Source organism: Apodemus sylvaticus, chromosome X (assembly GCF_947179515.1).
Source record: "Apodemus sylvaticus chromosome X, mApoSyl1.1, whole genome shotgun sequence".
In the NCBI taxonomy this organism is placed as follows: domain Eukaryota; kingdom Metazoa; phylum Chordata; class Mammalia; order Rodentia; family Muridae; genus Apodemus; species Apodemus sylvaticus.
In genome coordinates, this window is record NC_067495.1 from 65,936,807 (window position 1) to 65,951,781 (window position 14,975).

General features: G+C 42.1%; 1 protein-coding gene across 1 annotated transcript in view; it reads right to left on the reverse strand.

Moving 5' to 3' along the window:
• Window positions 1-14,975, reverse strand: part of Magt1 (magnesium transporter 1) — a 43,092-nt gene that overhangs the window by 18,646 nt on the left and 9,471 nt on the right. The window contains 2 exon segments of the mRNA XM_052170748.1: window positions 715-832; window positions 5,475-5,644. Of these exon segments, the coding sequence (XP_052026708.1) occupies window positions 715-832; window positions 5,475-5,644 (288 nt within the window).

A 14,975-nucleotide genomic window follows, 5' to 3' on the forward strand; every position in this document is an offset into this window, starting at 1 on the left:
TTGTATACAGTCTATGCTACACCACCGACTGTCAAACAACAAACTCAAAACTGTGTGAATATTACTGGCTTACTGCCCAATTTCTGTACTATAGTTAGGCTGGCATGGGTTATTATTGTTTTTACTTAGGCATATTTTGGGGCTTGAGCAATGGCTCAGCGGTTAAGAGCACCGTCTGCTCTTCCAGAGGTCCTGAGTTCAATTCCTAGCAACCACATGGTGGGTGACAGCCATCTGCAATGGGATCCGATACCCTCTTCTGGTGTGTCTGAAGACAGCTACACTGTGTTTATATAAATAAAATAAATCAATCTTTTAAAAAACTTAGGCATATTTTGCTTTTAGTTCACTACTTTAGCGCTTACATTAACATATTTTACTATTACTATTTTACTTCTTACAAAATATTTTTAGATTTTTATTTTATGTGTATGAATATTTTGTCTGCATGCATGTATGTGTACTATATGCATGCCTGGTGCCCATGAAAGCTAGACAAAGGTATCAGACCCCCTGCAACTGTAGCTATGGATGGTTCTGAGTCACCGTGTTGGTGTTGGGAACCAAACCCGAGTCCTCTGCAAGATGAACAAGAGCTCTTAACCAAGTAGCCAGCTCTCTGGCCCTACTAGTTAACTTCTTGTAATCATTAAAAACATATTTTGCTTTATCTGTACTTTATTCCTGTATGAAAGAAGAAACCAAACATCTTACCATCTGAAATACATCAGAGCCTTCATCAAAATCCACCATGGCAAAAAATATCCTGTTGGTAAATGCATTGGAGTATCGCCAAGAATTTGCCAGAATCTGGAATTCTTCATCAGCTTGCCTAAATTCATTCAGATTGGTGGGGGAACAAACATATGAAACAATTTTAAAATCCAACCCAGCTTATCAGCAGTAAGACAAAATCTAATTAAGTAATAGCAAATTTTAGTGAAAGAAATATTAAAAATGATTGGCAAGTAAGTCAAGTATAGCTGATAAGGTTAGAATACAGTTTAAGAGAAGCCCCTCCTTATATCTAGGTGTTGGAGATTTCACCAGGAATTAGTAATTGTATGATTCTGTTTCAGACTTTAGACTTGTTTTTTTTTAATACCAAAACCTCCTTAAAAACTTTTTTCCAAGACAGGGTTTCTCTTCACAGCCCTGGCTATCCTGGCACATCCTTCATAGACAAGGTTGGCCTCTGCCTCCTGAGTGCCTGGCTCCAAAACATTTTTGGTGGTCACTGAAAAAACCCAGCTAAGTCTGGTGGTAGTGGTGGCAGTGGCAGTGGCGGTGGCAGGGGCGGCGGCGGCGGCAGGGGCGGCGGCCTGTAATCCCAGCACTTGGGAGGCAGAGGCAGGCGGATTTCTGAATTCGAGGCCAGCCTGGTCTACAGAGTGAGTTCCAGGACAGCCAGGGCTACACAGAGAAACCCTGTCTCCAAAAACCAAACCAAACCAAACCAAACCAAAAAGAAAAGAAAAAGAAAAACGCAGCCAATATCCTCTAAGTTGTGGGAACTTTCCTCCCTTTAGTGGTTTTTATTTATTTGTATGTATGTGTCTGTGTATGGGTATATGCATGTGAGTACCAATGCCCACTGAGGCCAAGGGCATCAGATCCACCTGGAGCTGGTTATAGGTAGGTTGTGAACTGTCCAACATGGGTTCTTGGAACTGAACTCAGCAAGAGCAGTAACAGGCTCTTAAATGTTTTACTATCTCTCTAGCATGTGATTTTAAAACAGGGTCTGGATATGGTGCTCAGTCTGGACTCAAAGTACTGGTCTCAAATGCTCCTTCTGCCTCAGACTCTTTGGCAGGAAGGATTGTGAGCACGTATGAGCACACCTAGTGTCTACACGCTGCTTGGTTTTGGTGTGCTTGGGATTGAATGGAGGCCCCACACAGTCAAAGCAGGGACTCTAATACTCATCTATACCCCACACTTCCAAAAATCTGGGGGCCCTAAATTATCAGACAAAGAAGATCTAACAGCTTACCTTAAAAATCTAAAGTATGTAGCCAGAGAGATATGCTGGCACAGGCCTTAAGAGCAGAGAAGGCAAAAAACAGGAGAACTGCCAAAGTTTTAACAGCCTGCCTGCTGTTACAGCAAGTCTCAGAACAGCCAAGGGCTACACAGTGAGACCCTGTCTCAAAATCTTAAAAATTATATAAAATATGGAGGATGGAGAGACAACTGTAAAATGCTTGCCCTGAAAGCATGGAGGACATGAGTTTACTTTCCAACGCCATGTTAAAAGAAGGCAGGGGTGGGAGTGGGGGCGGGGGGGGTGGGGGTGGGGATGGTGGGGGCGGTGGTGTACACTTGGACTCGCAGCACTTGGGAGGCAGAGACAAGTGGAGCCCCTGGGCTGGCTGGCTAGCTACCCCAGTCTAACCAGTGTGCTCTAGTGTCTCAAAGGAGGTATGCAGCATTTCTGAAGATGATACCAAAGATTGAGGCCACACATTTACCTGCACACTTGTGAACATACACATAAACAGACAGACAAATAGAGAAAGAGAGAAGCACAGATGATAGTTGGTAAGTAAAAATACAATCAGATGAATTATTAGAATGAAAGACAAGAAACTCTAGAGACAAGTTAAACCTTGAGTTATCCTTGATTTTTTTATTATGTACTTTCATTTTGAAGACTGGCTAATTTGCATATTTTCCCATGTATATGTCTTTATCTTATTTTTTAACCCTTTGGGGTTTAAGTAACATAAATGATTAACTTATAGCTATTTATCAAAGGAGGTTTGGGGGGTTCTAGTGTTGTTGTTTTATTTTTTAATTATCATTCTGCTAGAAAACATTTTCTTTATTTATAATAAACATTTATCTCCATTCTCTTCTTTATGTATATACTTTAGTGCTGGAGATTAAATCTTGAGCCTATTTCTCTATTTTTGTTTATTGTTTTTTTTTTTTTTTTTTTTGAGACAGGGTTTCTCTGTATAGCCCTGGTTGTCCTGGAACTCATTCTGTAGACCAGGCTGGCCTTTAACGCAGAAATCCTCCTGCCTCTGCCTACTGAGTGTTGGAATTAAAGGTGTGCACCACTACTGCTTGGCATCCTAAAGCCATTTCAGTTTGACATTCACTAATCTATTCTCTATATTTTATATTTTTTTTCAGTATCCCATTCTTCAATTCAAAAATATTTTTGAGCGTCTAAGAATTGAGTAGTATACACATCAACTATAGGACCATAATGAACAAATTTACAGCATAAATATTTAGACCTGGCATTGTCTACCACAGTCTTGATGAAAGGCTATTTGGAGGGGAAGGCTGTTGGTTGTACTGTGACATGGTGGCATGTAGCCAACTAGTCTGCAGTTCAATGGCACACTAACACCTTAGCAAATATTTTTTTGGCAGACACACATAATTAAACGGATCCACTAAGTCTTCTCTCCTACTTCAGTTCCCTTTATACCTCTTCTAAATATTTCATAATGGTTAATGTTGGAGAGGTGCTCAGTGGTTAAGAGTACTGTTTGCTGTTCTAGAGGATTTGGGCTCAATTCCTAGCATTCACATGCAGGTTCACAACTGCCTGTAACTCCAGTTCCAGGAGACCTGATACCCTCTTCTGACCTCATTCAAGTGGTACAGGCAAACACACACACATATGCAATTTTTTAAAATTTCATGTAAAGGGCTAGAGAGATGACTCAGCTCTTTAGAGCAAATACTACTCTGGCAGAAGATCTGAGATTGGTTGTAAGAACTCTCATCAGACAGCACAGAATCACCTATAACGGATGTGTCTGCTTCTGGGGGCACTTATATTCACATGCAAACTCCTTCAAGCCAACTCACTGGCCTTTGAAAGGAATTTTTACATTATTTCACTTAAGTTCCCTTTCCTCTCCACATATGCATAATTAAGATGGAAACCAAGGGGCTGGAAAGATGGCTCAGAGAATGCACTGCCCTTGCAGAGGACCTTAGTTCGCTTCCCAGCACCCGTATCAGGTAGCTCTCAACCACCTGTAACTCCAGCTCCAGGGGCATCAAATGGCTCTGGCCTCATTCACGTGCACATACCTCCACACCGAAACACATAACAAAAAAAATCTTTAAACAATAAAAATAAAGTTGAGCATTATGGCACACAGCTTTTATCCTATCACTTGGAAGGCAGAGGCAGGTGGATCTCTGTGAGTCTGATGATGACATGGCCTACATACCAACTTCTAGGATGTTCAGAAATAGTACAAAAATCCCTTTTCAAGGGCTGCTGAGTTGACTCAGGGGGTAAAGGATTTTGCCACTAAGCCTTATGATCTGAGCTCAATCCTTGGAACCCATATGGTGGAGGGAGACAATCAACTTCCACAGCTGCCTGTGATCTGACCTCTATATACACTCCTGTGCACACGTGTACACACACACACACACACATGCATGAACACACATACAAACACAGAACAAACTTTAACTCTACTTCAAAAATAAAAAAAAAAAAATCACCAAAGGGGAAAAAGTATGAAATTGAACACACTTATAAACCCTTTTTTTGGAGTACTGGGGATTAAACCCAGGAGTTTTTCTTATTTTTTTTTTTTTTTGATTTTTGGATTTGTTTTTTTTGAGACAGGGTTTCTCTATATAGCCCTGGCTGTCCTGGAACTTACTCTGTAGTCCAGGCTGGCCTCGAACTCAGAAATCTGCCTGCCTCTGCCTCCCAGAGTGCTGGGATTACAGGCGTGCGCCACCACTGCCCAGCTAAAGATTTTTTTTTTGATTTTTGGATTTTGTTTTTTTCGAGACAGGGTTTCTCTGTATACCCCTGGCTGCCCTGGAACTCATTCTGTAGACCAGGCTGGCCTCGAACTCAGAAATCCGCCTGTCTCTGTCTCCCAGAATTCTGGGATTACAGGCGTGTGCCATCACCGCCCGAATCCCAGGAGTTTTTCTATGCTCTGCCCTGATATTCCTGAGCTACATTCTTAGCCTGAAAGGACTCCTGACATTGGGCTGGTGAGGCTCAGTGGGTGAAAGTACTTGCCTGCTGCCCTGTATTCTATCCCTGGAATCTATGGTGGAAGGATAGAAATGACTCCTGAAAATTGTTCTCTGACCTCCACATGTGCACAACAGTACACACGCATCCACTCGTGTGTGTGTGTGTGTGTGTGTGTGTGTGTACACATACATGTAGTAATAAAAATTATGTCAATGTAACTAGTATAGTGTTGTATAAATTGATTACCAATTCAAATAGTGTTTGGTTTTTAAATAACCCATGATAGCTACAATGTTTCATACATACTCCTCTACCAATACGCACAAGCAAGAATGATTATAAAACAGTAGTATTGTTATTATACACCCCTTGAATAAGGTATATACTTTACTATTAATAAGCCTGCCTCATAATTTTGTTCTTTTGAGACAGAAAACGAGTTAAAACCATTTGAGTTATTTCATTTCAAAGTAGCAATGAGAGATCATACTTGCAAACGACACACTGTCTGTGAAGTTGGAGAGCAGTAAACATGACGATAACAGAGTAGTTTCTTGGCGGGGCTTTAACAAGGCGGCGGAACTTGTCTCCATTCATCCTTATTACAGGTCTCTTATTGGTCCATTCCATCAGCTGACTCACCTTCTCAGATAACACCATCTACAAAAGACAAGATGGGAATGTTGTGAATATAGTCAACTTGGCATTTAAGGTTCATTTAGCAGGTCTTGTTCATAACTGCAGTTACCCAGGAAGTTAAAATAAGAGGATCTCCTGAGCCCCGGCTCTGGCAACACAGTAAAACCCCAATTTCAAATATCAAGAAAAAAACAACACAAAGAGGCATGGAAGCATATCCTATTGTCCCAGAACTTAGCAGATGGAGGTAAGTTCAGAAGTTTGAGGCCAGTCTAGGGTTTCTACACAAACAATATCTAAAACAACAACAAAAATAGCTGGGCATGATTGCTTCTCAGCTTTTTGGCTAAGTGTAAATAAATAGCTGGGCATGGTAGTACATGCCTTTATTCTTAGCACCTGGGAGTGGAGGTAGGCGGATCTCTGAGTTTTGGGGCAGCCTGATCTACCTATAGGGTCCTAAAGCAACCTACATAGTGAGATACCTTGTTCCAAAAAGAAGTGTTGTTTGTGGACAGCAGCCTTGCAGCAAGAAAAACATAACAAAACCAAAAGTTAGAACTGACAACATGTTTTGTTAAGGTCTACACCCCCAAACATAGCTGTAGCAATTTTGTTTCACATGGCTGCCAGCCACTGACACAGAGAAGTGACTTGAGTCAGAGCAGGGTCATGGTGACCACATACCCTGTTATGTTCTGTATGTTCAGAGGTTTATTGATTTTTTTTTAGATTTGGTTTTTTCGAGACAGGGTTTCTCTGTGTAGCCCTGGCTGTCCTGGAACTCACTCTGTAGACCAGGCTGGCCTCGAACTCAGAAATCCGCCTGCCTCTGCCTCCCAGAGTGCTGGGATTACAGGCGTGAGCCACCACCACCCGGCTGTTTATTGATTTTTAAAAAAAGATTTATTTATTTGTTATATGAGTACACTGTAGCTGTCTTCAGACATACCCAGAAGAGGGCATTGGATCCCATTACAGATGGTTGTGAGCGACCATGTTTTTGGGATTTGAACTCAGGACCTCTGGAAGAGCAGTCAGTGCTCTTAACTGCTGAGCCGTCTCTCCAGCCCAGGTTTATTGATCTTAAGAAATTCAACAACCTTAAGTTCCACTTAGGACCAGTCAGAATAAAGGTCAGTTAGAACTGTTCTGTCAAGTTCGCCAAAATAGCTTGAGTCAGAGTTGACCACGGGGCAGCACTTCCTGCACATGACCTCATTTGTATTTTATTTTTCTTTATAAATTGGCCCTGAGAAATGTCTGGGGTTGTAGCCTCAGCTCAGAATTCTGAGGTACAGCGCTGATCGATCAGACTTAGAGTATGTGTTCAATAAACCATCCCTGTCTGACTAAGATCAGTGTTTGTGTAGTCTCTGGGGGCAACTCTTAGACCTCAACAAGTTTAATCCTAGGAATCTCTGGTAGAAGGAGAGAACTAATTCCAACTTGTCCTCTGAGCTCCACACACGTAGTACATGCATACTTGTACGCATGAAAAGACTGTCTATTCTGCTGCTCTTTTTTTCCCCCGTTTTTCGAGACAGGGTTTCTCTGTGTAGCCCTGGCTGTCCTGGAACTCACTCTGTAGACCAGGTTGGCCTTGAACTCAGAAATCTGCCTGCCTCTGCCTCCTAGAGTGCTGGGATTACAGGTGTGCGCTACCACCGTCTGGCTCTTCAAATTTTTAATATAGAAAATTATCTTAAAAACTACTCTTTAAGGCTGTGCATGGTAACACATACCTTTAATCCCACTGGAGGCAGAGGCAGGCAGATTTGAGGCCAGCCTGGTCTACAAAGTGAGTCCAGGTTCTGTTACCCAATCCTTAAAATTCAGTATTTTACAACATTTAAACTGAGGGTGGTAGTATAGGAGAAAGAGAAATTAAGAGTTAAGGTCAGCCTGGTTTACATGAAACAGTGTCTTAAAAATACCAAGAGCTGGATGGATGGTGGTGGCCCATGCCTTTAATCCCAGCACTTCTGAGGCTGACACAAGTAAATTTCAGTGAGTTCCAGGCCAGCCTTTTTTATAGGGCAAGGTCCAGGACAGCCAGGGCTACATAGAGAAACCGTTTGTAAAAAACAAAATATAACTGTAATTTTGCTACTTTTATAATTTGTAACATAGATATTTGATGTACAGGATATGATATACAACCCCATGGGGGGGTCTTTGTTTTTCTTTCTTTGAGACAGGGTTTTTCTGTATAGCCCTGGCTATCCTGGAACTCACTCTGTAGACCAGGCTGGCCTCGAACTCAGAAATCTGCTTGCCTCTGCTTCCCGAGTGCTGGGTTACAGGCGTGCACCACCACTGCCCGACTCCGATGGGGGGTCTTGACTCACAAGTTGAGAACCGTTGCTCGGCTGCTAACGCCAGCAACGCCTCTTGCTTGCCTCACTCCAGCTGAAGGAGAAGCGGGATAAGGACGTGCCCATACCAGGGCTCATACAAAGCCGGCTGCCCACAAATCCACCCGGTGGTAAAGCACCCAGGAAACGGACTACAAATGCACCTCTACTGGAGGGATGGAGGAGTCTCATCGTTACAGGCCTGGTTCAGTGGCACTCGGTGAAATCAGGAGCTATCAGAAGTCTACTGAACTTCTGATACTGCAAGCTCCCCTTTCAGTGTCTGCTGAGAGGGATTTGCTCAGGACTTCAAAATAGGATCTGCACTTCCAGACTGTAGCTAGTGGTGCTTTGCAGGAGGCAAGTGAGGCCTATCTGGTTGGCCTTTCTGAAGATACCAACTTGTGTGCTATCCATGCCAAACGTGTAACAATTATGCCAAAAGATATCCAGCTAGTGGAGAGCGTGCTTAACAGTCCACTATGAGGGGAAATATTTCATTCTCAAACATTTTTTCCTCCTCTTCCTGTTATCAGGAGTTCTGAATGTTAGATATTTTTTCCATGGTGTCAAAGGTATCTAACTATATGATTGTGAGTAGAAACAGGGAGCAGAATCAGGTATTGGCAGTTCTCCACATTCATTTGTACGTGAATTTTTAATATAAATGCAAGATATAAAGCATTAATGCAAGGAAAATGTTTCAGTGAACACATCTCAACAGTTCAACTTTATAACAATTATAAATAAATCTGTTAAAATTTTTTGGACAATGCCAGCATTTGGATTTTTTTAAAAAAAATAAATTTCTTATTGACTAAACGGTATTTGTAGCATTTTTATTATACAGTAGATTCCATACATTCACTCTACTTTTCTGAGTTGTCCTACATGCAAGTCCATGTTTTTAATGTTATCTGTCTTCTGTGCTGTTCCTGTAAGTTTGATAGTAAAATGCATTAAACTAAGAGAGAGAGAGGAAGAGAGAGAGACAGTGAGAGAGAGAAAGAGAATCCCTGCTCTATACACACTAAAGTTTGAGACCCACAGATCTACATTCTCAGTTTAGTTGTTGTTATTTGGTTGAATAGGGCCTCGTGTGTTTCAGTCTGGCCCAGAACTAACTATATAGCTGAGGTTGGCCTTGAATATGGTCCTCCCATCTCCAAAGTGCTGGGACTATAGATGGATACCACCATGCTTCACTCAAAACAAACAAACAAACCTACATTCTAATTCTAATTTTTTTTTATCATGAAAGTCGATTTTCTATTTTTTAATTTATTTATTTTTTTTAGTTATTCACTTTACACCCAACTCACTGCCCTTCCCCCTGGTCACCCCTCCCCAATTCTATTTCCTCTGAGAGGGTGGGGGCTCCCTGGGTAGATCTTCACCCTGGCACTTCATGTCTCTGCAGGGCTAAGTGCTTCCTCTCCCAGTGAGGCCAGATAGCCCAGCTACAACATATTCCACATGCAGGTTCTGGGATAGCCCCCCCTCCAGTTGTTCAGGACCCACATGAAGACTCAGCTGCACTATCTGCTACATATGTGCAGGGAGGCCTAGGTCCATCTAATTGCTATGAGCAGGCATAATGTGTTATATAAATTTCCATGTATAACAAATAAAATTAAATAAGCATTAATTACTTCAAATAAACAGGGAAAATACAACCCTTTATTGGAAAGCACACCTTTATCTTCCCAGAAAGCTTAAAAGATGTGATAATCTAGGTAAGTGAAATAACATTTTAGAAAATCTTCATTGTTTTAAAAGAGATTTAAAAATATTTTAAACTATGTGCATATATGTATGTATCTGTGTGGGGGTGTGTGCACACACATCAGCACAGGCATCCAGAGTCCATAACAGGGTATAGGATCTATGGAACTGAAGTCACAGGCATTCTGGGAACCAAAATCAGGTTCTCTGAAATAGCAAGAAACACTCTTTTTTGGGGGGGGGGGGTCGGATTTGGTTTTTTTGAGACAGGGTTTCTCTGTATAGCCCTGGCTCTCCTGGAACTCACTCTGTAGACCAGGCTGGCCTCGAACTCAGAAATCCGCCTGCCTCTGCCTCCCAGAGTGCTGGGATTACAGGCGTGCGCCACCAATGCCCAGCAAGAAACACTCTTTTGGGTTTTTTGTTTGTTTGTTTGTTTGTTTTTTCGAGACAGGGTTTCTCTGTATAGCCCTGGCTGTCCTGGAACTCACTCTGTAGACCAGGCTGGCCTCGAACTCAGAAATTCGCCTGTCTCTGCCTCCCAGAGTGCTGGGATTACAGGCATGCGCCACCGGGCAGCAAGAAACACTCTTAATCAACCACCAACCATCTTTCCAACCCAGAAATATAACACCATAATAATTATTTTTACCTTTTTTGATGTTTTGAATTTTATGTGTATGTGTGCTTTGTCTGCATGCATGTATGTGTGTGGCTGCTACTCAGAGGTCAGAAGGCAACAGGGCTGGTGAGATGGCTCAGCGGTTAAGAGCACCGACTACTCTCCCAGAGGTCCTGAGTTCAAATCCCAGCAACCACATCATGGCTCACAACCCTCCGTAATGGGATCTGACATCCTCTTCTGGCGTGTCTGAAGACATCTACAGTGTACTTACATATAATAATAAATAAATCTTTAAAAAAAAAAAAGAAGAAGGCAACAAATTCCTTACAACTGGACTTAAAGGAAGTTATGAGCTACCATGTAGGTGCTAGGAACTGAACCTGGGTCCTTTGGAAGAACAAATGCTCTTAACCAGTGAACCGTTTTTTTGTTTGTTTGTTTGTTTTGTTGTTGTTGTTGGTGGTTGTTGAAGATAGGCTTTCTCTATATAGCCTTGGCTGTCCTAAAACTCATACTATAGACCAGGCTGGCCTCAAATTCAGGAGATCTACCTGCCACTGCATCCCGAGTTCTGAGATTCAAGACGTGTACCACTACCGTCTAGCATTCCCACATCTTAATAATTCTTAAGACACTTCTTTCATGTTTATCTTCTTTTCTATTGTTATATGGATGGGCACTTTAAAAGGCTTATTTATGTGTTTTATTTGAGTACTTTGTCTGCATGTACACCTATACATCAGAAGAGGGCATCAGACCCTATCTTGGATTTTGTATGCTGCCATGTTATTCTTGGGAACTGAACTCAACCTCTAGAAGAGCAGAGCAGCCAGTGCTTTTAACCACTGAACCATGGCTCTAGCCCCATAGGCTTGTTTTATTTTTACAAGATTTCACTATGCAGCCTTGGCTGTCCTGGAACTCCTTATGTAGACTACACTGGTCTTAAACTCACTGAGATCCACCTGCCTCTGTCTCCCGACTGCTGGAATTAGTGCTGTGGCTTTTTATTAGCTTTTATAAAGGCACAACTTCAAGCTGTGTGACAGGGCAGACACCTACAATAATATAATAACTGTAGAAGGCTGAGACAGGAAGAGTGGTAGTTCAAGGCCAGGCTAGACTACAACAGGATCTCCTCTGTCTAAAAAGAAAAGAAAAGAAAAGAAAAGCTGGGCGGTGGTGGCACATGGGAGGCAGAGGCAGGTGGATTTCTGAGTTCGAGGCCAGCCTGGTCTACAGAGTGAGTTCCAGGACAGCCAGGGCTACACAGAGACACCCTGTCTCGAAAAACCAAAAAACGAAAAACCAAACAAAAAGGAAGTGAGTGTCACTGCTTACACCTATAATTCCGTCACTCAGTAGAGGCAGAGGATTCCTACAAGTGTGTGGGCAACCTGAGCTACAGAGTAAGCTCTAGGCTGGAGAGTGGACAAAATGAAAATATCCTTAAAAGAACACAAACATTTCCTTTCTGTTGAATGCAAATTGAAAGATTCGGTTCTATTTTCTTCCTTCTGTTTTGCGATCAACTTTCATGCAATCTGGCCTCTGAGTTCTTCAGTAGCCAAGCCAGACTTTGACCTCACAAGCCTCTCACCTCGTAATCCCAACTGTTAGGATGACAGATACACACTCCCAGAGAGCTAGCGTTCTCGTTCTCATTGTCTAGTCCTGACTAACCTTAAACTTTACTATGTAGACCAGGCTAGCCTTACGCTTACAAAGATCCTACTCTCAAGTTCTGTGGAATCAAGCATGCAACACCACACCCAGGCATATGTATTTACCCTCACTAGCTCTAGAGAAGAAGCTTAAATCTTAACCAACAGAAATTCTGTCACTACATCTCCCCCTCAGAAAAAAAATACAGAAATCCATTAGTGGTTAGAACTAAAATGAATTCTGTCATTTAAATTATTTTGAATTTCAGAAGCATCACCAGTCTGAATTCCTTCAAAATCTGGATTGTATCCCTGTTCTAGCACACCAGGGCTTACTCATTAAAAAAAAAAAATTCTTATTTTTAGCCTTTCTACTCATCTAACTGCTCTTCAGCAATACATTTACAACTTTGTCCTTCAATTAAAACTGAAACTGAACAGATCTGGAAATATAATTGACAGATAATTACTGGAAGAGACAGACTGAGCAGAAAAGAGAGCATTTTAAATCCTTTTGCCATCTGTTCCATTCTCAGTTTACCTTCTTTGTAAACAGAACCAAAATCTATCCCTGTCTCTTTCTTTGATTTTCTTCTTTTTTTTTGGGGGGGGTAGGGAGAGAGTTAGGATTGTCTCAACATTTTGTAGCTGTTTTGTTGCTGTTATATCTCTGTAATAAATGTCATCTACAGAACTACAGGAGTTTGCATCTGTGATATTTCTTTTAAAATTATTGTTCAAGTTTTATTTTAGTTTATAAGTGTTTTGTCTCCCTCTGTGTCTGTGCACCACACATGTGCTTGGTGTCCAAGGAAGTCAGAAGATGCTGTCAGGTCTCCTGGAGCAGAAGTTCTAGATGGTTGTGAGATACCACATGGATGCTGGGAACTGAACACAGGTCTCCTGCAAGAGCAGTATGTACTCTTACCTGCTGAACTGGCTCTCTAACTTAACATCTGTGATACTCCTATATAACATGTTTTAAAACTATATTATGGAATCGGAAAGGCTTTCCAGTCATAGCCTGTCTCATTAAAGATGTAGGTAATTCATTCTGAATACACTTTGTTTTAAAAATTCATGAATAGATGAATTAAAGATTTGGAGATGTAGCTTGGTAGCAGAACGAGCTTGAGTAGCATGAGAAATGACCTGGGGGGTGAGCCCCAAAACTGCAAAAGCAGAAAAGGAAAAAAAAAACAATTGGCAACTATCCAGTCATAGAGGAAAAGGATCTCGTATATTTTATATTCCAAGTACTGTACTAGAGAATCTCTGGAGTGAGCTCATGCCATTTAATTTTTACAAAAGCTAAATTACAGGGATTTCTTCCAACCTACTAATGATGAAAACAGGACCAGCTACTTACTAAAATTCAGTATGACTGGATTAAAGAAATCCTTTTATAAATTCATTAACTTTTTTTTGAGGGCAGGTAGTGATGGTGTAAGGCTTTAATCCCAGCACCAGGGAGGCAGAGGCAGGGGCAGGGGCAGGGGCAGGGGCAGGGGCAGGGGCAGGGGCAGGGGCAGGGGCAGGTGGATCTCCATGAGTTTCAGAGGCAGGGGCAGGCGATCTCCATGAGTTTAAAGCCAGCCTGGCCTACAGAGCAAGTTCCAGGACAGCGAGGGCTACACAGAGAAGACATATCTTGAAAAAAATCAAAAAAAGGTTTATTAGGGGCTAGAGAGATGGCTCAGTGGTTAAGAGCACCTACTGTTCTTCTAGAGGTCCTGAGTTCAATTCCCTGCAACCACATGGTGGCTCACAACCATCTGTAATGAGATCTGATGCTCTCTTCAGGTGTGTCTGAAGACAGCAATGGTGCACTCATATACATAAAATACATACCTAAATTTTTTGCCGGGCGGTGGTGGTGCACACCTTTAATCCCAGCACTTGGGAGGCAGAGGCAGGTGGATTTCTGAGTTCGAGGCCAGCCTGGTCTACAGAGTGAGTTCCAGGACAGCCAGGGTTATACAGGGAAACCCTGTCTCGAAAAAACTAAAACTAAAAAAAAAAAAAAAGTTTATTTTTTAAACTTTTGAGAACTGAGAATCAGGAAGAGAGTCATTCAAACAATATCATGACCTTTTTTTTTCCGAGACAGGGTTTGATATGCTTTTGAATTGTCTTAGTTTAGATTTTACTGCTGAGAACAGACACCATGACCAAGGCAACTCTTATAAAGGACAACATTTAATTGGGGCTGACTTACAGGTTCAGAGGTTCAGTCCACTACCATCAAGGTAGGAACATGGCAGCATCTAGGCAGGCGTGGTGCAGGAGGAGCTGAGAGTTCTACATTTTGTTCCAAAGGTAAACAGAAGACTGGCTTCCAGGCAGTTAGGATGAGGGTTTTAAAGGCCCCATACACAGTGACACACTTTCTCCAACAGGGCCACACCTCCTAATAGTGCCCCTCCCTGGGCCAAGCATGTACAAACTATCACAGCACTTATCCCTTTTCATATTTTCTATCCCTTTTTGTTTTAGTTGGGATTTTAATTTCTGTGATAAAATATCAAGACCAAAAGCAACTGTGGGGGGAGGGGAGGACGGTTTATTTCACTTCTACAACATTGTTTGTCACCAAAGGAAGTCAGGACAGGAACTTCAGCAGGGTAGGAACCTGAGGCAGGAGCTATGCAGAGGCCATGGAGCAGTGCTGCTTACTGGCGTGCTTTCCATGGGTTGCTCAGTCTGCTTTCTTATAGGATGCAGGACCACCAGCAAAGATTACAATGGGCTGGGCCCTTCAACTTCAATTAGTAATTAAGAAAATGCCCCCCTTACCAGACATAGTGGCACACACCTTTAATCCTAACACTCAGGAGGTAGAGGCAGGCAGATCTCTGTGAGTCTGAGGCCAGCCTGGTCTACATTGGGAGTTCTAGGCCAGAGCTATATAGAAACTGTGTTTGAAAAAAAATAGAGCTGGGCAGTGGTGGTGCATGCCTGTAATCACAGCACTCTGGGAG